This window comes from Fonsecaea pedrosoi, assembly GCF_000835455.1.
Source record: "Fonsecaea pedrosoi CBS 271.37 unplaced genomic scaffold supercont1.4, whole genome shotgun sequence".
Lineage (NCBI taxonomy): Eukaryota > Fungi > Ascomycota > Eurotiomycetes > Chaetothyriales > Herpotrichiellaceae > Fonsecaea > Fonsecaea pedrosoi.
The window spans coordinates 4,466,317-4,488,820 of record NW_013550612.1 but is presented as its reverse complement, the minus strand read 5'-3'; the positions used below and the strand labels follow the sequence as shown (position 1 = coordinate 4,488,820).

The 22,504-nt window shown below is 51.0% G+C and overlaps 11 protein-coding genes across 11 annotated transcripts; 5 read left to right on the top strand and 6 right to left on the bottom strand.

Moving 5' to 3' along the window:
• Window positions 1–50: 50 nt before the first annotated feature.
• Z517_07435 (uncharacterized protein) lies at window positions 51–604 on the bottom strand (the record flags this gene model as incomplete). Its single annotated transcript, XM_013429172.1, has 4 exons — window positions 51–213; window positions 273–338; window positions 406–454; window positions 508–604. The coding sequence occupies 4 exons, from the start codon at window positions 602–604 to the stop codon at window positions 51–53; spliced, it is 375 nt and encodes a 124-aa protein (XP_013284626.1).
• Window positions 605–1,123: 519 nt separating this feature from the next.
• Window positions 1,124–2,805, bottom strand: Z517_07434 (uncharacterized protein; the record flags this gene model as incomplete). Its single annotated transcript, XM_013429171.1, has 3 exons — window positions 1,124–1,791; window positions 1,853–2,343; window positions 2,402–2,805. The coding sequence occupies 3 exons, from the start codon at window positions 2,803–2,805 to the stop codon at window positions 1,124–1,126; spliced, it is 1,563 nt and encodes a 520-aa protein (XP_013284625.1).
• An 817-nt stretch (window positions 2,806–3,622) lies between these two features.
• Window positions 3,623–4,984, bottom strand: Z517_07433 (uncharacterized protein; the record flags this gene model as incomplete). The annotated part of the gene is made up of 1 exon (XM_013429170.1): window positions 3,623–4,984. The coding sequence occupies one exon, from the start codon at window positions 4,982–4,984 to the stop codon at window positions 3,623–3,625; it is 1,362 nt and encodes a 453-aa protein (XP_013284624.1).
• Window positions 4,985–5,964: 980 nt separating this feature from the next.
• Window positions 5,965–6,717, top strand: Z517_07432 (uncharacterized protein; the record flags this gene model as incomplete). The annotated part of the gene is made up of 1 exon (XM_013429169.1): window positions 5,965–6,717. The coding sequence occupies one exon, from the start codon at window positions 5,965–5,967 to the stop codon at window positions 6,715–6,717; it is 753 nt and encodes a 250-aa protein (XP_013284623.1).
• Window positions 6,718–7,526: 809 nt separating this feature from the next.
• On the bottom strand, window positions 7,527–7,811 carry Z517_07431 (uncharacterized protein; the record flags this gene model as incomplete). The annotated part of the gene is made up of 2 exons (XM_013429168.1): window positions 7,527–7,738; window positions 7,805–7,811. The coding sequence occupies 2 exons, from the start codon at window positions 7,809–7,811 to the stop codon at window positions 7,527–7,529; spliced, it is 219 nt and encodes a 72-aa protein (XP_013284622.1).
• A 505-nt stretch (window positions 7,812–8,316) lies between these two features.
• Window positions 8,317–8,886, bottom strand: Z517_07430 (uncharacterized protein; the record flags this gene model as incomplete). The annotated part of the gene is made up of 1 exon (XM_013429167.1): window positions 8,317–8,886. One exon carries the CDS (start codon window positions 8,884–8,886, stop codon window positions 8,317–8,319), a length of 570 nt encoding a protein of 189 aa, XP_013284621.1.
• A 1,639-nt stretch (window positions 8,887–10,525) lies between these two features.
• Z517_07429 (uncharacterized protein) lies at window positions 10,526–14,851 on the top strand (the record flags this gene model as incomplete). Its single annotated transcript, XM_013429166.1, has 1 exon — window positions 10,526–14,851. The coding sequence occupies one exon, from the start codon at window positions 10,526–10,528 to the stop codon at window positions 14,849–14,851; it is 4,326 nt and encodes a 1,441-aa protein (XP_013284620.1).
• A 991-nt stretch (window positions 14,852–15,842) lies between these two features.
• Z517_07428 (uncharacterized protein) lies at window positions 15,843–17,540 on the top strand (the record flags this gene model as incomplete). The annotated part of the gene is made up of 1 exon (XM_013429165.1): window positions 15,843–17,540. One exon carries the CDS (start codon window positions 15,843–15,845, stop codon window positions 17,538–17,540), a length of 1,698 nt encoding a protein of 565 aa, XP_013284619.1.
• Window positions 17,541–18,756: 1,216 nt separating this feature from the next.
• Z517_07427 (uncharacterized protein) lies at window positions 18,757–19,366 on the top strand (the record flags this gene model as incomplete). The annotated part of the gene is made up of 2 exons (XM_013429164.1): window positions 18,757–19,014; window positions 19,067–19,366. 2 exons carry the CDS (start codon window positions 18,757–18,759, stop codon window positions 19,364–19,366), a joined length of 558 nt encoding a protein of 185 aa, XP_013284618.1.
• A 607-nt stretch (window positions 19,367–19,973) lies between these two features.
• On the bottom strand, window positions 19,974–21,134 carry Z517_07426 (uncharacterized protein; the record flags this gene model as incomplete). The annotated part of the gene is made up of 1 exon (XM_013429163.1): window positions 19,974–21,134. The coding sequence occupies one exon, from the start codon at window positions 21,132–21,134 to the stop codon at window positions 19,974–19,976; it is 1,161 nt and encodes a 386-aa protein (XP_013284617.1).
• Window positions 21,135–21,475: 341 nt separating this feature from the next.
• Window positions 21,476–22,474, top strand: Z517_07425 (uncharacterized protein; the record flags this gene model as incomplete). Its single annotated transcript, XM_013429162.1, has 1 exon — window positions 21,476–22,474. One exon carries the CDS (start codon window positions 21,476–21,478, stop codon window positions 22,472–22,474), a length of 999 nt encoding a protein of 332 aa, XP_013284616.1.
• Window positions 22,475–22,504: the final 30 nt, after the last annotated feature.

Below are 22,504 nucleotides of genomic sequence, written 5' to 3'. Positions count from 1 at the left end.
GTTCTGGTCAACAGTCAATAAGGACAGCGTTGCCCAGCGAGGCCTTGAATTCAATACTCGCCTTGGAGGGTAAATATATCATCGTGCCCGACAATTCCCGCATTTGCGATGACAATGTCACAGCTTTTGTGTGGTGAATTCTTGGACGCGGCTTCAAAGACACGAACCTGATCATCCCAGTTGGTAACATCGCATTTGATGAATTGAGAATTTCTGGGTTTTCCTGTATGTTAATATCTCAGAAGTCTAAGAGGGCATCGACATGGTCATACTCTCCCAACTCGGCCACAGTCTCTGCCCCAAGCTTCTCATTCACATCGGCAATAGTGACATAGGAACTGGATCGTCTTGTAAGCAACCTCCCTCCCATCGACGCCGAAGAGGCCAGAGGGACTGTGGTCTCACCCAGATTGAATGAATGCTGTGGCATATGCCTTCCCAAGTCCACCCGCACCTTGTTTTCGATTTCAGAATTGGACGTTGTTTCCACTCAAATCAAGTCCTCACCTCCAGTAATCAACACCGATTTCCCAGTGAGACGCTCAAGGCTCAAGCTTTCCGAGACCTTCAAGGGTCCTTTGTCCCGATACTCTGGAACAGACATCTTGCAGGGTGTCGGTATGAATGTTTTTTCAGTCAAAAACGGTGCTAATAAAGTGGTAGAATCTCAACTGCGAGCCTAGAGGTGCTCGAGTAGTTGTCCGCTCTACCCTTTACTGCTGACGACCACCCGACAACCAAGATTTCAATTTCCCCAGGCCAACAACGCGAGACTATCGAACAAGACTAAACTTCTACTTCGGACCTACTTGCCGAAACAGGGGAAACGTGGCTGCAAGGTTCGCGACCTAGTTCTCGGCTGTCACCGAAATACCTTTATAGTTTTCCTGTAATCTAACACATTGTCCTGTCCATACCTCTTGCGACTGCTGGGGATATCAGAAAGGCCCCGCAAGCTTGATTCAACACGTTTCTGAGGATATATCCTCGGGCCTCGGACCCAATTACATCCATCAGGAACTAGTAGCAAAATACCAACTCGGGTCTAAAGAGAATACCTGGATACATGGACGTGGTCCAACAAGTTGATGTCTCACATGCCTCCCCATTGCTTGCCCTGACTTCACTTTTTCTCGGTCTCTACACTCTCAACCTGTGCGGCATTGCTGCCCAAATCTTTCTCTCCGAGCCCGTTTTCGAAGCGTGATTCGTCCAGTTCACCCTGGAATACAACGACCTCCTCAACATCGCCGAAAAGGGCAGCAATCTCCTCCAAGGGCTTCTTCAATGTGTTGGGGAAGTACAGCAGAACGGCCACGCCTCCGATGAATGCCTGAAGAATGAAAAAGACATAGTACTTCCAGCCAATGTTGGCAAATGCCGCAGGGGCGGCTGAACTCCACACAATGTTGGAAAGATTCTGGGCAGCGATACCGATAGCAAATCCTTGGACACGCACTTGCGAGGGCCAGATTTCTCCAATGTAGAAGAACATGGGGCCGTCCAGGCAAACCACATAGAAGAAGACGTAGAGGTATGTCATGGCCACGCCTCCGGCCAGGCCAGAAGAGTTGGTGGTCCCCAGATAAGTCGCCTGCAGAGCTGCCTCGACGATCAAGGTGCACATGCAGAGGAAGAATCCGCTTGCCAAAAGCCAAGTTCGGCTTACTTTGTCCACGAAGGTCATGGAAAGCAGGGGAGCAAGCATGACAATGGTGACCCAGCCGCCCAGGAAGAGAAGAGTGTCGAGTTCGTTGTAGCCAAGAGCAGAATAGATGGCAGTGCCATAGTCTAGAACAAAAGACATCAGTTGTCCGTGTTCAAAAGGGATCGGCGCTTCAAATTGACTTACTGTTGATGACGAGGACCCCAGAGCCCACCATGCACCATGTCAGGCAGATGGTGATGAAAGCTCGCTTCCTCATGGTCGGGTGCTTGAAGATCTGAACATATGTCATTTTGTGCCCATTGTCCCATTCGATTTGCTTCCGAATCTGGTAAAACTCCATCTCAGCAAAGTGATCCGACTGGGATGCACTGGAGTGCAGCGTTTTCAAGATAGACAATGCCTCCTCGTGTCGGTCTTTGGCGATCAGGTATCGGGGCGACTCAGGAAGCCAATACATGGCACCGAGCAGGAGGCTGGGAAAGAGCATCTGTAGCCCGGTGATGCCGCGCCATTGACTATCGCCCGTCACAAAGTAGAAACCGACCCCGCCAAAAGAAGCAATGACATAGCCAACCCCGATGTTGACCGCGATAATGTTCCCAAGAACACCGCGGTGAGAAGGTGGCGTGATCTCAGTAACCCACGTCGGGATGGTGCAAAGAAATTGATATGCTCTGCATGACAGACGTTAGTCATGGATAAGACGGAACTGTAGCTTGGACCAGAACTCACGCCCAACCGCAGAAGAAACGGAATGCAATGTACAAGCCCATGCTATTCGCCCCCGTGCAAACTGCAGAGGCGACGATCATGATAACCGATGCGACCGAAGCAGACACCTTCCGACCATAGCGGTCTGCAAGCAAGGCGTGCGTAAAGGCCCCGAAGACGCCCCCGACGAAGAAAACAGCCAGGACAGCCGCAACGAGATCATTTGCATTCTTGGCCGTATCCAGGCCCATGGCATGCAAAAACGACGGCTGTCCAAGGGTTGAACCAATAACGGAATTGGAAAAGCCAAAGCTGGCAGAACCGAAGCAGATGAAGACGACGATGAATACCAACTTGGCTCCAAAGTGGCGACGTCCATGTTCGAGGTTGGCGACACCATGGTCTCCGTGGTCAGGGGCAGCCATGGTGCAGATCGCAGCTGTAAGGAGTATTGGACGCAAACTGCGAGTTGTCAAGGAGAAGTTGAGCAAAGTACCAACTCAGGGGGGCAATTGTTCGAAAGAAAGACAGCACAGGACAGGGCAGGACATGGGGCCGATGTACCAGAGAAGGATGTTTTTATAGCTTGTATCCATATATCTCAGTGTGATAACAAGATGCTGGAGCACTTTCGGCGAACCCCTGAAGGAATTTGTTGGTCTTGCATTATTCCCCGGCCGACGTTCCCCAGAGAGTTCCCCATGGCTCCCCCAGAGATGACAGAACCACGTTTCTGGCGATCACCGAGTTGATTTCTTGGATATTGTGGGTATTGAACATTCCCGGTGGCAGCCGAACAATAAGCTTCCAGGCCGGAAACCAATGCTTTGCAAGAGTTTCACCCAGTCACTCCTGGGGTAGGCTTCCTCACGGCGATGGCCGGAGTACAAGAGTTGCCAGTGACTGACTCGGTCGACGCATACATTGGTAGCGGGCACTGACACCACTGTCCTCAATTTTCGTTTGATTCTGCAGGAGCCGTTCCCAAAGCTCTTCATTTACTGATACATTCAGCATGCCGTCCTGAGATACTTTATTTTCATTCACAAATGTAGCTAGCCCCGGTATAGAGCTCCCCAGACTCGAACGAGGTACGAGGTGATTATTGATCTACACAAGATTGGTACTCATTCCGCCAATCATGATTCTTCAAATGCGGCGAGATGAACGCCTCGGCAACTCGTCAGCAGTATCTCCTATCACGATTGTGCCATTTTCCCCCGCGAGCACGTCATTCTCAGATCAGGCAAAGAAACGATTCCTTGGCCGCGGAAGACCAAGATGCTCCCGCAGCGTGGTCCCTTCATAGTCCTTTCGAAAGATGCCACGCCGCTGCAACTCTGGCACCAGCCGTTGGGTCACGTCGTCCAGACCTTGGGGTAAAAATGGCAGTACAACCGTGAAGCCGTCACATGCCTCTTCGTTCAACCACTGCTGCATGCCATCTGCAATGCTCTCAGGCGTTCCAACAAATGCAAGTCCTGAATATCCTCCATATCGCTGTGCGAGCTGGCGCACGGTCAACCCTTCCTCCTCGGCGACCTTCAAGACTCCCGCACGGCTAGTCTTGCTCGCATTGGTCTCGGGTATGTCAGTTGGGAGTGGCCCGTCCGGGTCGAATTTGGATGCATCTGTGCCAAGTGCAATGGACAATGAAGCAATGGCGCTGTCGTAATGTACCAAGCTGTCGAGTTTGAGTCGCTTCTCCTGTGCATCCTGGAAGCTGTCGCCTACCACAATGAAGGCGGCAGGCAGGATCTTGATATGATCGCGACTGCGGCCGGCAGCAACGGCACGCCCTTTGATGTCCGCATATAGTGCTTTCGCAGATTCAATGTCCTTTGGGGAGCAGAAGACCGCTTCGGCGGTTTCCCCAGCAAGCTGTTTTCCAGGCTCGGATTGACCGGCCTGCACAATGACAGGCCAGCCTTGAACGGGTCGTGCAATGTTGAGGGGCCCCCTGACTTTCAGTTCGTCTCCTACGTGGTTCAAGATGTGAATCTTGTCAGGGTCGACATACGTGCCGGACTCGACATCGCGCACGAATGCATCATCTGCAAAGCTATCCCATAGACCGGTGACAACATCGTAGAATTCACGTGCACGCTTGTAACGATCCGAATGATCCATGTGCTCATCACGCCCGAAGTTTTTGGCGGATTCTGGGTTTCCAGTGGTAACAATATTCCACGCGGCCCGACCGTTGCTGATATGGTCAAGAGACGCGAAGCGACGTGCAATGTGATACGGCTCGTCATATGTCGTTGATGCTGTTGCTGCTAGTCCGATCTTGGCTGTGACTTGAGAGAGAGCCGAGAGAAGAGTAAATGGCTCGAATGATGTAACAGTGTGGCTTCGCTTCAGGGCTTCGATTGGCATGTTCAGCACGGCAAGGTGGTCGGCCATGAAGAAGGCGTCGAACTTGGCATCTTCCAGTTTCTTGATAAAGGATTTGAGGTGTGTAAGGTTGAAGTTGGCGTCCGGGTATGCTCCAGGATATCGCCATGCACCAGTGTGAAGCGAAACAGGACGCATGAAAGCTGTCAGATGGAGTTGGGGAGGCACGTCCTTGCCCCGGACAGCAATGTTGTCATGATCAGCCATTTTCTCGATGTTTGTCAGTGTTAGTAGTCAATGATTGCTTATCATGTATCATGTATATTATATGTATTCAAACAAAGAGAATCGCTGAGACGCTGACAAATGCGGAGGTCGTCGCAATCACGACATTGTTGTACGAAAGACCTCAGGACTCGAGGTCCAATTAGAGTCCTAGAGACACGATTAGTATTATCAAGGAGACGACGGTTTTCTAACCACATGCTAGGCAACTACCTATATCGGGATCTACTATCCCAGAGTCCATCCTTAGCCCGTTATGTCTAGATGAGGTTTGATATTTCCACCCTATTCTCTCCTATTTTGCCAACAGTAGAGAGCATTGAAGGGGCAGAACTCGAACAGATAGGAAGCATTTTAGGGCCCCAAGCTTGGGGTTTTCCCGAAAACTACCAAGCCTCTAGTAGGAGAAATTGGCAGTCTGACAGAAAGTAGACCGCCCTCTCGGAATCTAGGTCGTCACCTAACAGCGAATGAGGCGGGCGCCAGATCAAGGGGTGCCTTTATACCTAATGATAGTTGTCTTTAAGTTACTAGTGAATCGCTACCCATACTATTTCTCGTCAGACTGTTCCACTTATTGTTTTGACATCGGCTCGCCAGCTTGTCAGGCACATCTAATCAAGAGATCAGCATTTGACCCCAGGTTTGTATACCTCGGCAATATACAAACCCTCATGTGCCTCCCTAATCTTCTCCTACTCCTACTTACCAAGGACCCCTTCTTTTCCTTCTTCCTGATCAATAAAGACGACCAAATCCCAGGCAAAGCATTTCACTATCACGGATATTTTGGGCTTCCTGCTACATCTTCACTGGTATCCCCCGTCCTGTCACCATAAACCACCCGCGACAGTCTGGGTTCCAACACTCTCCATACCTCCAGGATGGCATTTGCTCGCTCCCCCCCCGCGACAAAATTCGCAAAGCTCTCCTTTCCCGCCCCGAGGGTGGTTCTTATCACCATGTCACGACCTGAAAAGCTAAACTGCACCACTGCGGCTGATGTCGTTGAAATGACCCATGTCTTCCGCTGGTTTGACGAGGAACCTTCACTGTCGGTGGCCGTACTTACTGGAGCTGGCAAAAAGGCATTTTCGACTGGCGCTGATCTGAAGGAATGGCAAAGAAAGGCATCTGCTGCAGCTGGAAAGCCCGGCGCGGGCCCTGGCGATGTGCCTGGGGCTATCCCACTGTCCAACCGTCTTGGAAAGAAACCGGTGATTGCTGCCGTCAACGGCATGGCGTTGGGAGGTGGCTGCGAGACCGTCATGAATTGCGACCTGGTGGTTGCCGCAGATACGGCCGTGTTTGGCTTGGTCGAGGTGAAGCGAGGCGTGGCAGCGTACGCTGGTGTTCTTCCTCGGCTGATCCGGACTGCAGGCTTGCAGAGAGCCAGCGAAATGGCTTTGACAGGAAATTACTTCTCTGCTCAGAAAGCCATGGAGTGGGGTTTCGTCAACAAGGTGGTTCCGCAACACGAAGTCATTGACGAGGCACTACAATATGCAAAGGTCATTGCAGAGAACAGTCCTGATTCGATCATCTGCACAAGAGCCGGCTTGAGGCAGGGGTGGGAGACTGCAAGTGTCGTGGAAGCGACTGCGATAACTGGAAGAAAGGAATGGGCAGAACTTCAAAAAGGGGAGAACATTCAAGAGGGCTTGAAGGCGTTCAAGGAGAAAAGAGCCCCTGTTTGGGTGCCATCAAAGTTGTAGTGTCTTATAAACATGAGGATCCAACATTGATGGGCTCTAGCATTATGGTCAACCCACATCGATTGACTTTCTTTCAGCTTTCCATCTGCCCAAGCTTGCATAGCGACGCCTTGTAATGCTCTCCCGAAAGAGAAGGTCAAGGCCCAAAGCGCTGCCGCTGGGTTCGATTGTTTCCTTTTGTTGATGGCGTTGAGGAACGAGATCGAATCAGAATCGCTGAGTCCACCAGACAGGAAGGCAATGGTTGGTACAAGTTGAGGCACAGTCTTGCTGAGAACATGCACTGCAGCCTCCGCAACCTGCTCGGGACTTGCTTTTTGTCCAGACATGTCGCCAGGGACAACCACCGAAGCCTTCAGGACCAGCCCAGCAAAGTCGACCTTGTGCAAAGACAGCCGCTCAATAACGCCGAGTAGGAGGCAATGTTAGCCTCCATCAAATGCTCCAAGGGTTGGTCATGTGTCATTAACACTTCAGGTTCAACAATTGGGACAAGGCTAGCCTGTTGCGAGATGGCAGCATACCTCGCCAGCACCTCCGCATTGTCCATAATCGCAAGATGTGACGGCGTCCGTGGCGAGACCATATAGGTACAACGCCACTTACTGAAGCGAGCACCTCGCTCGTAGTATTGCTTGCACCTTTCGAGCAGACCATACAATCCCTCGGTTGTTGTTTCCTCTGGCACCGTCCGTGGAAGAGTCACAGTGCCATTGTCGACCTTTATACCCGGGATTTGGTCCCCCGTTCCTTGATGATGCTGACAAATGATTTTCCCTTATACTGGGAATCCAGCTGGGCGTCATGTTTCATGAGGGTTTCTTCGAAGGTAAAATACCAGAAATGTACTTCTCAAACGGGCCTTCGGCTGTGAACAAGACATCTCGCCACTCACGCCGATCGTCTTCGGCATTCTCCTTTTTCATCTTCTCCAGCCGCTTCTTGATACTCCCTGTGGACTCGTCTGCGGCGAGCAGCCCTTTGCCTTCGGCGCCCAGGGCCAGAGCAGTCGTGTGGAGTTCTTATCCATGTTCAAGTGGTCAAGGTGGCTGGAAATGTTGAGGCAGCAGTGGCGCGGATCTGTGACTAGACATCTTCTTCTATTAGTTAATAGGTGTAGAGATCGAAATATATGCAGAGCCTGCAAGCAGTTTTGAGGAAGGCAGATGAGCTCGAATACCTTTCTTCCGCTAATCTCTTATAGTGGGCGACAAAAATCTCTGCGGTCATTGTGACGTTCATACCCACACGTCGAATGTAAGAATCATCCATTCCTTCCCCGCAAAATGAAACGACAAACGGAGTTCCTCTCTAGTCACGACCAGGTTTACGTCAGTTGTGCGGAGTCTTGCCTGCTGTCCGACTGGGTATGACCCGTATGGGCGAAGACTGGAGTGGGTCTTTCTTGTCCCAATACACCTCAAATGGCTTCACATGGGATAGATGGACTTGCTTTCCCAGGACTACTCTGACATAATGGGTAGAACGGTCTCTCTCCTGAGCATTGCTAGCGGCGATGTGCATCTCTAGACCCTATATAAGGAGAAAACGTGCAGTATCCAATAGATCTGAAACAGCATCCTCTTTCCATGCCAGCACTCAAATTCCTGCAGCCTTTTTCAAGTGCTCATCAGACGCATATTTGCTAATCAGCTCCTGTTTTATAGCCTCGACCTCTAGACCTTTCGCGGCGAGTAACGCGTCAAGCTGCGCCTTTGCCTCTCCAACAAAAATGGTGTTGGTGAGGTCTCCGAGTACGCAATAGAATGTTGCGCCACTCTCGGTCTCCGGTGAGCTGAACTGAGTATACGTGCCATCTGCCTGTGTGCCGCGCATGATGAGAATCGTTCTCTCGAAACCTAGGGTGCCGGGACTCATGACGACGTGGACGCGGGACTGTTCGTTGACCAGAAATTTATGCAGCGTGTTTGGAGGAACTGGGACCGCTTTTCCCACCTCGAGCTCGATTGGTCTGAAGTTGGCCTCGTCCAAATCTTCTGAAGTCCAAACGGTCATTGAGCCGCTGACCAGAGTGAATGTCTCGGTGAAGTCGGTGTGATAATGTGATGGAGCACTAGCGCCAGGAGCTAGGTCGGAGTCGACAACGGTTCGTTCACCTCCGTTGGTTAAGGACGATTCGACAACAAGGGGTATCTTGTCAGCATTCATTTTGCGTGCTCGGACTGCTACCGTGTAGAAAGATTGAAGGAGGAATCTCTTTTCAGAATTTCAGTATAAAACTCAGAGACGAATTGCACCTTTCGGTCGAGAAGACTCGAATTTCATGCAGAGTTTGTTAGCACGAGAGAGGATTCGCCCGTTTATAGGCACTGATAGGAGATGCCCTTTGGATATATGTTTCCAGGTTCTATCGCATCTACGGGGCTAACACACACTTTGTCCTTGTATGGTATATTATCTGCCAGTGGAATATGTGACTCACCATGCGGCCGAATTGAGGCCTTCTTTGTGTATCCCAACTAAAATCTGACCGACCACGATGCGGTTGGTTCTCAATGATGGCGAGAGTAGTCGGTTCGTCGCCAGGTCTCATCAACACGAGGCGTCCTGAATGTGGATCGAAGAATGGGGAAAATCCACTGGTCCACTCCTCCGGAGTAGTGGAGGTAACATACATATCGAGCTTCAGCTGAGATGTCGAGTGTCGCACGCATCGATCTTCGAATCCATCTGCATGAACGATTATACACGATACCCCAAGTGGGAGTTAGTCTCACCAATATCATAGCTTGATTGTGAAAATGGTGGAGATCTAGACTGTCCTTGGGGCGCCACAAATGCCACTGGCTTATTCTGCCTGCTCCTACTCGTACAGTCAGCTCAGGCCCCCTGTTTTGTCAAGATACTGCGACTTGCGGCCGCTTCGCAGTTGGGCTAGAAGGGTCAGTTAGCTGCAGCAAGCCTCACCTCTCGACAGATAATGTAATGAGTTCTGGAATAATGGGCGGAAGGATTTCATCAGTTGTCGTATGGCGCAACTATATCAAAAGGGTGACAAGTTTGAACTCAAGTCATTGCGCTGTGGTGGGCATTTGGCGACATGTGTTCCAGCCGCCATACTCATCCCAGCGTAGGTTCTCGGAACAGCCTCTTACCATAGAGCGACTGGCAACACAAAGTCTCACCGTCAGATGTTGGCATTGCATGTATCGATTAGATGGTGACTGCGAACGTTACGAGCATTGAGCTTCCTTGGAGACCGGGCCCGACATCAAGTAGGAAGTTCCAAGCATTCTCCAGTACACAAATTTCCCCTCTGAAATCTCGACTCTTCCTCTAAAGACTGTCAATCCGACGTGGTTAAAATTGAAATGGAGACACGCACAACACGCTGGTACTACTTACACATTGACTTTACCACGTGAACCGCAAAATCACCGACAACTTCGCAAAGATGCGAAAGGAAACACATCTGTGCAGTTTGCCAAAAGAGCACGTCAAGCAGGGGCGGGAATGTGACAGTAGTGAGCTAGCACGTGGCTAGCCACTACTTTGTGTCCACTAGACACGCTAGCGCCCTACTCTGTCTACTTGTGGTTAGCGTCTTGGCAACGCCACCTGTTACATTCTCCCAAGTGCATCTTACACCGTCTTGTTGCCGTTGTCTTGACTTTGCACGTCCAAACCTACTGAGAGACAAATCATATCTGGAACTTCCGTGGGGCGACAGAGAACCGCCTTCAATAATACGCCGGCAAAATGAAATTGCAGCACTACGGCTACCACCAAAGTTCATTCGTCTGAGACATCTGTTGCCTAGAAAAAGCGGACTTGTGCGCCAACCGCAATGTCGAAACATTTCAGACTATGGCCGAGACCCTTTATTGAAGAACATATCGACGTCGTGGATATTGAGCCAAAAGGTTCTGCGATACCATGGGGCCCATCATGCCTCTTCATACTGTCATTGATGGGGTTTGTGACCCAGCTTGTCGTGGCCTTCAATGTACCATGGTCATTTGTCGCCATTGCGCTTTGGGTTACCGCAGGTCTCCATGTTGCAGCATGGCGCCCCAGAACCGGGTCAATATTCCTCTTTGTCGACTTTGTGGCTATTTTAGCCACGGGGTCGAGCTTAGTCGCCACTCAATTCTACAAGAATCCGAATAGCAGGGACGTGGTGCTTATGTGCTGCAACGTGGGACTCGCCGCCTTTGCCACTGTTGTTGTCGTCAACATGCCGCTGCGTGACCCAGCCTTGAGCTCCGCCGAGATTGGTCGTCCTTCCAACACACCATCCTGTGCATTTCGGTCACCTGAAGACAACCTGACGCTTCTACAATGGATGACAGTGTCCTGGTTGTCCCCTTTGATAAAGATCGGGAACAAAAGGCAACTCCATGACGAAGATGTTTGGGGCCTCGCCTATGAATTCCAGCACCGACATTTGCACGACACTTTCCGCGAGCTCAAGGGCACTGTCGTCACACGATTGCTGAAAGCAAACTGGATCGACCTTGTGCTCCTCACAATCCTCGCAATTGTTGAATTGGCTGCTAACTACTCCGCTCCCATGATCCTCCAAAAGCTTCTGCAGGCCATGGAGACGATAGCTGTTAATAAACGACTGGCCACCATGTACGCGATGCTCATGCTTGTGGCCAGAGCCGTGGCCGCTCAGAGTGGGGTGTTTAGCCTCTGGTTTGGAAGACGCTGTTATGAACGATCTCGTGGCGAGATGATCACCATGTTATACGAGAAGACGTTGAATCGGAAAATACTTGGTGGTTTGCCGCAGCAGGCTGATATTGAGGCGGAGTCGACCGTGGAAGTCGCCCCTGGTGCTTCCGACACCGCAGAGGCTGGTCCATTACCGGCACCTGCAGGGGTCGTTCGCGGGCAAAACGAGCCACCAAAACCCTTCATTACCCGCTTGCGCGAGACATTCCAAAAAGGTCGATCCTTATTCTTCAACAGAAAACATGCTGTCAGCGAGGCGAAACCGCCCGCATCGATCGGCAAGATCCTCAACTTGATGCGAAACGACGTGTACGAAGTCGCACAACGTTTTTGGGAATTTCAAACTCTGATAAACAAGCCGCTCGGTCTCCTGCTTTCCATATTTCTCATATGGCAGCTGCTCGGATGGTCATGCTTTGTTGGTGTGGCAGTGGTCCTCGTAGCACAGATCTTCAACTATGTCCTCGCGCGCATCCTCATCAGCTGGGAGAAGGAACGACGCAAAATCACCGATGAGAAATTGCAAAAAATCAGTCAGTATGTAGAGGCCATACGGCACTTGCGATGGTACGGCTGGCACCTGACGTGGCTTGAAGGTGTCATGACGGCCCGGCAGAAAGAGCTCAACCTGAGAATCGTCACCTTCTTACTGAACTCAGCCATCAGATTTCTCAACTCATTCGTTAGCGGCCTGCTCCCAGTGGCCACGTTTTATGCCTATACAGTCGCGGCAGGAAAAGAGCTGCGTGTTGACATTGCCTTCCCGGCATTGCAGCTTTTCGCACTTCTGCAGAGCAACATTCGAGAGCTACCCACGTTAATCACAGTCCTGCTGAATGCTTCGGTGGCAGTAGGACGGATCTCGGAATTCATAGCCGAGCCCGATAAGATTGACGAAACAGACGATCGAGAGTACACAGACGACCGATTAGAGCTGCATAATGCCTCCTTTTCATGGCCTGGTCTCCCGGGGACAGTTCTCAATGATTTTAATGTCTCATTCACCCGCGGGTTGACGGTTGTATTTGGACCTGTGGCAGCAGGCAAAACTGCATTGCTACAGGCTCTTCTGGGCGAGCTTGATCTGCGTCAAGGGAAACTGATGAAACCACACGCAGCCATCGGTTATTGTGCACAAACACCGTGGCTGCAAAGCATGAGCATCCGCGAAAACATTCTTTTCAATTCTCAGTACGACGATACCCGGTACAAGAGGACCTTAGAAGCATGCGCGCTTCTTCCAGACCTGGCCAACTTCAAATACGGAGATCTGTCCAATATTGGCGAGAATGGCATTGGTTTATCCGGTGGCCAAAAGGCTAGAGTCGCCCTAGCTAGAGCAGTGTACAGTCGAGCGCAAATTCTATTGCTCGATGACCCTTTGAGCGCCCTGGACCACCAAACAGCCGAGTGGATTGTGAAGAAATGTTTATGCGGCAGCTTGATGGAGGGTCGCATCGTCGTGCTTGTAACTCATCGGACCGATCTTTGCCAACACGTGGCGTCACAACTGATCGAGATCATCGATGGAACAGCCTCGCTGCATCGAAATGATGAGATATTATCTAGAGTCACATCGGCAACAGCATCAGAGACAGACCCGGTTGAAGCTGACAGCAATTCTCACACTATTGATGAATCTGCTGCGATACCAGAAAAATTCGTGGAAGACGAATACCGAGCCCATGGTGGAGTGCAGATGCGAGTCTATTGGGAATATATCAAAGCCGGGACACTGAGATGGTGGTTTATGGTGGTCCTGACAGCCATTCTTTGTCGCATCACATATGTGAGTGAGAGCTGGTTCCTGAAAGAATGGGGGGAAGCATACAACAAAACCAAAGTCCGGTTTCTGGCGCTGGACAGATCCGAGTTCGAAGTGCATCTTCTCGAGAGTCCAATCTCGGGCCTATTCGACAGATTTCCGGATCCAGGGGTGAATGTCCAACCATGGCTTCTCGGCTTCCTCATCATCGTGGTCTGCGAGACCCTGGCACTTATGCTTTCCCAAATGTCCATGTTGGTCGTTACATACTCTGCTGCGCGTCAAATGTTCAAGGTCGTCATGCATCGTATAAGCAACGCCAGCTTCCAGTTTTACGATGTGACACCAGTTGGGAGATTGATGAATCGACTGACATCTGACATGGGAACCGTCGATGGCAACATCGCTGAGTTGTTTCTCGTCGTTATATGGTATGCCGTCGCTTGGATCACGTCTATGGTCGTCATTGCCAGCATTACTCCAATCTTTCTGGCATTCGCCATTTCGCTGACGCTGGCTTTTGTGCTGATCTTCCTGCAATTTCTCCCAACGTCACAAAGCTTGAGAAGGCTTGAGATGGTCTCTCTGACACCCTTGATGTCGAATTTTGGTGCATTGCTAAATGGGTTGATGACTGTCAGGGCTTTCTGTGCACAGTCACAGTTTCAGGAAAGAAATATTCAGGTCACAGACGCATTTCAGAAGATGGACCATTTCTATTGGAGTCTGCAGGCTTGGCTGATGTACCGATTCGACATGCTGTCAGCTGTGTCTACATTCCTGTTGACGATGCTTGCGATTTTCTCCAGCCTATCAGCTGGCTTGACTGCCTTTGTCTTGATCTCGGCGAACAAGTTTGTCCAGTCCACTCATGCCATTTGCAAATCATATGGCCAGCTCCAACTCAATTTTGTGTCCGTTGAAAGAGTGGTCGAGCTGGTGCATATCGAACAGGAACCCCCAACTTCAGTTCAGCCACCAGCTGCCTGGCCCACGTATGGAAGCGATGTCGTCTTTGAGAATGTCACCATTCGATATCAGCCTCATCTGGAACCGGCACTGACGAATGTTTCGCTTCGGTTCGAGGGAGGATCGACTAATGCCATCACAGGCAGAACAGGGTCTGGAAAGTCAACACTGGCAATGGCATTGCTAGCGACCATCACTCCCGAGAATGGTCGCATCTTAATTGACGGCATCGACATCGCCAAGGTGGATAAACAGGCTCTGAGAAGCAGAATAACCTTTCTTGCACAAGAACCTATTCTGTTCCCGGGGTCCTTGCGTCACAATCTTGATCCAATGGAGGAGCACTCCGATTTCGCCTGCGAATCCGTGCTATCGAGGGTCTGCGGGAAGTATGGATGGATGCTTGAGACTCAGATCGATGCTGGAGGGAAAAATTTAAGTCAAGGGCAGCGACAACTGGTTGGTCTTGCGCGAGCAATACTGCGGAGGAGCGCCATCGTCATCATGGACGAGGCCACGGCAAGCATCGATTTGGACACGTCTACCGAAATCCAGCGTGTACTGAGGGAGGAGTTGCAGGAAAGCACAATCATCACCATCGCTCATCGGACGGCGGCTGTGGAAAATGCGGACTTTTGCGTTGTACTTTCCGCTGGTCGTGTGCTTTACCAAGGTCCCACTGACGGAGCTGGACTTTAGATCAAGGGCATCACGCGTTCAGCTCGAAGATTCACGAGTATGTAGAGATGGACATAGACAAAATAGACTGGGAACGGAATTGATTGGGGAGTTGTGGGTACAGGATGCTGATTTCCAGGAAAAGATTGCCAGCGTTCCTTGCATTGACTTCGTCCAGCTCTTATGCAAAAGATCACTATTCCATGATCTGAAAATGTCTCATTGAGTCCGTCTCGATTAGAAAGATCGATGGAAGCGCAGCACGCGTAAATTGTTCATTTTAGTCCGTCCAACGAGGGGCAGCAGGAAATGCAGTGTTTGATGAGACATCGGCAGAGAACTGGACATTCTGCATCTTGAGGGCCTTTTCATAATCAGCTCAATCTCGTTAGAAACCGCAGCTCTCGTGATATCGGTGCTATCAGAGGGCGCAGGAAGAAAGGACAGCGCGGCAATGGGGGGAGAACTTCTGAGGCTCTAAGTAGGGGCCGTCGGTGCAGCCCAGGTTCATAGACGATTGCAGGGATGGCGGGGTCGCTGAACGGAATGCGTGATGGATGCATCACTGAACATGGGGGTTCGGGAGGACCACGAGAGGGGGTAGGGCCGAATCTACAAGTGACAGACACTGTCAGCAAAGTTTGGACGCTGTATCGCTATAACGCAGGCACTCATCGTAGACATGGCACGAAGTTTTGGAAACATCGAGAAACTTTGGCTTTGTTGTTTTTCACCCCTGCGGGGATGGAGCTGGAGCCAATCGGATTCGCTGCCCTGAAAGCACAACCGTAGTAGAAATGACGTCTCGAGTTTCCTTCACCTCCATTTAACATCTTTACCAAACAGCGTTTGAGCATTCAATATCTGATATAATATGAGATTCGCATTTACTGTGCGCTCGCTCTCACAGAATTCAGAGTATATCCATTCCATGGAAGCAAATCCCTCATCTACCCTCGATCGAAATACCCACTCCTTTCTGTAGCACCGAAACTTGGTCAATTCTGATACCATGTCAGACACTGCCCCTGCTGTTGACGACGACCGGGCAGCGCGCGTCGTTGCTGGGCATCTTCCCTCGGGCTACACCGCTGACTTTGATGGTGTGCATCCCGATGATGATGCGCCAAGGGGTCCTTCAGAGCCAGAGCCCGAATCGTCTCTCAAGCTCCAAGGCGGCGACATACACCGCGATTTATACAAGATTCAAAATCGGAACAAATTACAGCGAGCCGCCACCTTTTCGCATCCAAATGAATCTTCCACCACAATGGAGAACGAGATTTCAGTATCCGAACAACTTGCTCCAGGTGGCTTCCGGCGAGAGTTTGTCCGCAAGAAGTATGGCCGCTTCAATCCTGCGGTGATTCCCGTCACGAGAAATTTCGTCGAGTTTCTCTCCCTCTACGGGGCGTTCGCTGGTGAGGATTTGGAAGACTCGGAAGATGAATCAGCGCTTGAGGATGAGGAAGAGGCACTCTCAGAGACGAGGCCACTACTTCGGCGAAGCACCACCATGGCCAAGGCGGGAGATGCGGGGATGACGAAGACCTTCTTCACCTTGCTCAAAGCATTCATCGGCACTGGAATCATGTTCTTACCCAAAGCCTTCAACAATGGTGGCATCCTTTTCTCGTCCATGACACTGTTGACAGTCTCATTGGTCACGACATGGGCGTTTCATCTCTTACTGCAGTGTCGTCAGATCTACAAGAGGAGCGGCTATGGTGAGCTCGGTGAAGTAATTGGCGGTCCTAGAATGAGGGCTATCATCCTTGGGTCGGTCACAATCTCACAGCTCGGGTTCGTTTGCGCTGGGACTGTATTCGTCGCTCAAAATCTGTATGCATTCGAAGAAGCAGTTGCCAGAGGCTCCGCTCGGATATCGACCAATATCTTGATTGCCCTTCAGCTGATCGCTTTAATTCCATTGGCATTCATCCGCAATATCTCCAAGCTTGGTCCCGCAGCGCTGGTGGCCGACATTTTCATACTGCTCGGGCTAGCTTACATTTACTACTATGACATTTCTTACCTGGCAATGAACGGACTTAACCCTACGGTCCAGCTGTTCAACCCTCAGCACTACACCCTTACCATTGGTTCAGCCATCTTCACTTTCGAGGGAATTGGTCTCATCCTTCCCATTCAATCGTCGATGCGCGAGCCTGAAAAGTTCGAACCGCTTCTGTGGATCATTATGCTCATCATCACCATCATCTTCACTTCCATAGGAGCACTCTGCTACGCAACATTTGGCTCGGCAACCAAGATTGAAGTCATCTCCAATTTCCCACAAAGCAGCAGACTCGTTAACGCGGTCCAACTTCTGTACGCGCTTGCGGTTATGGCTGGCACCCCAGTCCAGCTATTTCCGGCCCTTCGAATTCTCGAAGGTAGGATGTTTGGCCATCGTTCTGGCAAACGAGACACGTCCATCAAGTGGAAGAAGAATGGTTTCAGGACGATTCTCGTCGTGCTTTGCGCCTTGGTTGCAATTCTGGGGTCGAGCAACCTGGACACGTTTGTCGCGCTTATTGGTTCGATCTGTTGCGTTCCGCTTGTCTACATATATCCGCCACTCCTGCACTACAGGGGGGTGGCACAGTCCAGATGGAACAAAGCTGGAGATGTCGTGTTGATGATACTGGGTGTTGTGTGTATGATTTACACAGCTGTCATCACCATCGTGACCAGCTTCATACAGTAACAGGGATTCCATCCATCTGGGCGTGAAATTGATCTTTCTTGGCTTGTCTCTACCACAGAGAGCGACCCTCATCAAATCCTGCTCTACACTCTCTACCTGAGTCAGCCTCACCAGGGGGATCCAAGTGTTTGGTTTGGACTACGGAGACTGGCAGAGAAGGAACGATGTATCAGCTGCAAGCCGCTTCCGCCAAAGCTTATAGAGTATTCCCGGCATTGCCAAGAGCAAATGTCTATACTTAAGCCAAGCCTAGATCAGTCGAAAAAGGGGAAGGAGGGGTTAGGAAAGACCTTAAAAAAGGAGTTCGTCGCTGCTGCCGACATTATTGGTTGGGAATGGAATCGCAAATGGCGACATGCCAAGCATCTCTGCTCCTTTAATCTCAGGACTTCCTGCGAAACCACTACTTCGAGGCTGTGACTACATGCGGTCCTGCTGACCTCAGACATCGTTGTTGACATCAGATCAGGACAGAGACATTTTCCTTTCCCAACGTACAGTCCTGCCGTCTCGTGATTCTCGTGAGTCAACGGTAATTTCAGCTGCGCCCCGTACTCGCAGGTCATACGAAGCACTCGACACAGAACGTGAGTTTGCAGCGACACATGGTCTTCACCGTCGGACAACGGCGGGCTGGGGAAATTGCAGATCGCGGGGGCGAACAAAATGGCCTGACCTTGTGCAAAAGGTCTGTGAAGCCTCATCCTGGGTCAATCTTTCAGCTAATTCGCCGAATCCAGGCACGATTGGCATGTCGATCCCAGAAGACCGATACCCGGACTTGGCCAAAACTCTATACCCCTGCCCTCAGACGAAGGTTGTGACGAGCCTCGATGACGGTTGACGACCTGTTCCTCCTGAACGTGGCTTGGACAAGGCTACGGGAGAAGGCACGATGTTGCTTCATTCTGCCTGGCTGAGAAGAGATTAAGCCAATTTTCCTTCGGGTATACCGTATACGAAAGACCTGGTCTTATTGCAGTGATGAGAGGTACAAGGGCCTGGGCATGTCTCATGGCTAGATAGATACAGGATCGAGTACTTATAGCAAGCGTCAAGTCACCCAAAGTCACTCCTCTTTCCTCAAAGCAACTCCTACCACAAGTCACTCGTTCCAATTATCCCACTCGCCCAAGTCACTCTTTTTGACTCACTGTCATTCTATCCGGTTTACTTCTTCTGCTCCTCCTGTCGATCTTTACCAAACACAATCATCATGAAGTTCTCAAGCATTGTTGCCCCTCTCCTCCTCGCATCATCCGTCGCTGCGCTTCCCGGCTGGCGTGACTGGCATGGTCCCAAAAACCCCGAGAGCAACTGTCTTACTCAAGCCGACGCCGATGACATTGTTGCCAAATTCATCAGCATCCTTGATCACCCAGATGTTGCTGCTTCGAACGCCACTGCTCAAGCGTTGCTGACGGACGACTTTTTCGAAAAGTCTGACTCGATCAATATGCTTGCTGGCCACCCGGTATGAATACACTCGTGGACACCAATTGACTACTATGACTAATTCAGAGTAGATTGGCGCTGTCACCTTCTCTGGCAAAGCTCAGTACATTCAAGGCGTTCTTCTAGCACCATCCATCACGAACATCACAACCTACAAGTCCATGGTCGCTGGCTGCACAAACGTTCTCTGGTTCTGGAACATGGCAGGCATTGGAAGCAGACAGATCCCGGTCAACGGATTCAACCTCTTTGAGATCACTCCGGAGAAAAAGGTCGCCGACATGTTTGTTGAATTCAACAACATTGGCTGGGGAATCGACACTGGCTTCACCGTCTTCAGCAGGGATGGCACCAAGCTTCCTCTGGCATAGAACAGGCATGCGGGAGAGAGGTGCTGGGTCTGAAGCCGAATTCACTTGATGAAGATTACGGCTGTATTTTCACCTTGATATCAACACTCTTCTAAGATTCTTCTAGGTGTGATTGAGATAGGGGCTGCCACAGATAATGCCTGCCTGCACTGTGGTCGAAATAAATCCGATTTCTTTTCACGTCATATGTTTTTTTGTCGCCGTAAGCTTTAGGCGGTCATCTCTGTGCGCCCATGTTCGATCCTGTGATCTTTCCTGACAGTGCTCCAGGAGATACACCACGCACTCAACTAAAGCAGTGTGACCCAGTGGACTGGCCCATGTATTACTTGTAACCTGTGCCCCAGTAGCTCATGGAATACAGTCTAATTGGCCGAATGCTGCGATTTGGAATACTCGATTTGCTCGCCCCAACAGTATTTCCGTAGACCAGGCAAGTGGTCATTGCCAGTTACACCCGTCACCATCGCCTCTGAGTTGTAGATGTGTCTTCTTCGATCAAACTCCCAAGATCTACATCATCCGTCGCCGAAAAGACGTTGTAGACCGCCAGTCAAACGGCAGATTATCGTCCCTTTTCGCACCGTATCGTCACCCCGTTATTCTGTCAAACGGTGACTAGGACGACAATCTGCCCCTCATCTCCAAAATCTTTCTGGACTTGTGTTCCGAACTGGAGACACAGCCTTCTAAATGTATTCTCCACCCAGTCGTGATCCGGGTCGTCTGCCTCCAATAGATGTGCCTGGAACCTCTTGATCCTGTTCGGAAAGACCTCCAGCCTCTTTATCTCAAGCCCGCTCTCTCCCTCCTTCCTTTCTGCCTTCTCACTCACGGAAACTCTCCAGGCGGCACTCAGATCGTTTCGGTAACTGGGATCAACCGCATAGTCATCCACAAAGTCACCACATCCATAGACGATCAGCTTCCCGTTGTATATCTCCACGCCCTGAAGATGGTGGCTGCTATGGCCGTGGATCAGGTCCACGCCGCATTCGTCGATCATCCAATGCGCGAGGTCAATAATTTCCTGTGCGGGATGCCAGCGATAGTTTGGCCCCCAATGCATCGACACCACTTTGAGGCCCACCTTTCCCTGCCCCTCGCTGTCATCTTTGGCCAAGAGCTGCCCTTCTATCGTCTCCCTTCCCTTGCCCGTGTATGTGATGTAGTTGAAGGTGTCCACGGCTGACCACTCGCTGGGGTGATCCGCAAAACTCCAACACTTGACCTCCCACCCCTCCGGACCCCCGAGGCGCAGTGTCGCAGGTCTGTGAGCCTCCTCCTTCGTTCGACCAGCCCCTGCAAACTGTACGCCATTCTTGACCAACGTCTCTACTGTTTCTTGCAAACCCTCTACATCCCAGTCCAGGGTATGGTTGTTTGCCAAGCTGACATAGCCTCTTCTCGCCCCACCGCCCATGCCGACCTCGGTCAAACACTGGATATTCCCAGGATGAGTGCGATAGTTGAATATTTTACTCGGCCACTTCTTCTCGCTTGTCGTCACTGCCGTTTCGAGGTTTGCAAGCACCAGATCTGACCTTCGGATCAACTCGACGCTGTTGCCCCAGGGCGCGAGGTAGTCATATGACTCGAGCTGGGGATAGCGTGGGAGAATGTGTTTGTCAATTCTCGATGCGGCCGATTCGGGGTCAGAATGTGGCGATTGGCGAGCTTTACTTGTGGGTAGCAGGGCATCGATGAGACGTCCAAGCATGACATCTCCGAGTAGAAGAAGAGTGTATGTTTTTGATGTGGTTGGCATGGTGAAACTGAAGTCTGGAGGTCTTGTGTGGGCTGTGTTTCACCTGTTGTTTACATGGCGTGTGATAAATGGCGAGATATCATGCAATTGATTCAATCAAGGCTCTATCCTTTGTAAGGGACTCTGCAAATGACAATAGGTATGGAACGGAACGCGGGAACCACATTTGCCCCCATCCCGTACTATAACAAGCCCATAGAGGAAAAGAGGTAAAAAGGTTTAAAAATTCCAGGTCGATGAGGGGTTCATCTGAATTTTTATTTCTGCTCCGGCACAGTAGCTGTTCCACACGCGATATCGATTCAACATCTGACATCTGACTCTCCCCAGACTCCCATACAATGATTGTTCTGAAGGAGCGCGACGTGCACTCTTTGCTCTCCAATATCTCGGTCCCAGAATGCCATCGCCTCCTGTCCGATTTCCACAACATCCTCCGCGCATACTCGTCGACCAAAAATGTCTCGCCCTCAGAACGAATCATTCATCAACCGGAGAGGGAATCCATCGTGACAAAAACCGGTAACACGTCGCTGTTCATGCCGTCTTCCATCACCACTTCGACGGGCATCAAGACCGTCACCATCAGCCCCAAAGGCCTCAAAGGCTGCATCAATGTCTTCACCCCGGATGGCGAACTGCTGGGCGTCTTGAACGCCGAGGAAGTCACCGCGTTTCGGACCTCGCTGGCTGTCATGATCCCTTATATCCGATGGCCCAATAGTAAGAGGAACCTCGTCATCTTTGGAGCTGGTCGACAAGCAGAGTGGCACTTGAAGCTTGCTCTGGTGCTGAGTGACGTGAAGCACGTCACTGTCGTGAACAGGAGCAGCCCTCGAAGGATGGAGCAGCTCTTCGCCGATTTGAAGCAGCAACACGCCGACCTTGTGTGTCGGGTGCTGCTGAAGACGGCCGAGGATTTCGATGCGCAGCTACGAGAATGCCTTGTGGCTTCAGATATCATTTGCTGCTGCACGCCCTCAACGACGCCGCATTTCCCATTCAGCTACCTTGACAAGAAGGCCCGGTTCATCTCCCTCATAGGATCCTACAAACCGTCCATGCACGAGGTTGATTCCGAAACGCTCTTGTCTGGGGGACGCATCTACGTAGATACCAAGGAAGGCTGCCTCGTCGAGGCTGGGGAACTAATCACGGCCAACGTCCAGGAAAATCAGCTGATTGAGATCGGGGAGTTACAGGACTCAAACTCCCTTGATATCCAAGGGAATGTCATCTTCAAGTGTGTGGGCTTGGGCATCATGGATTTGGTTATGGCAGGGAGCCTGCTTGGGATGGCCAAGGAGAAAGGCGTGGGTCTGGTGGTCGGTGACTTTTGATTCTAGACCTGACTGACGCATTCATTTCCC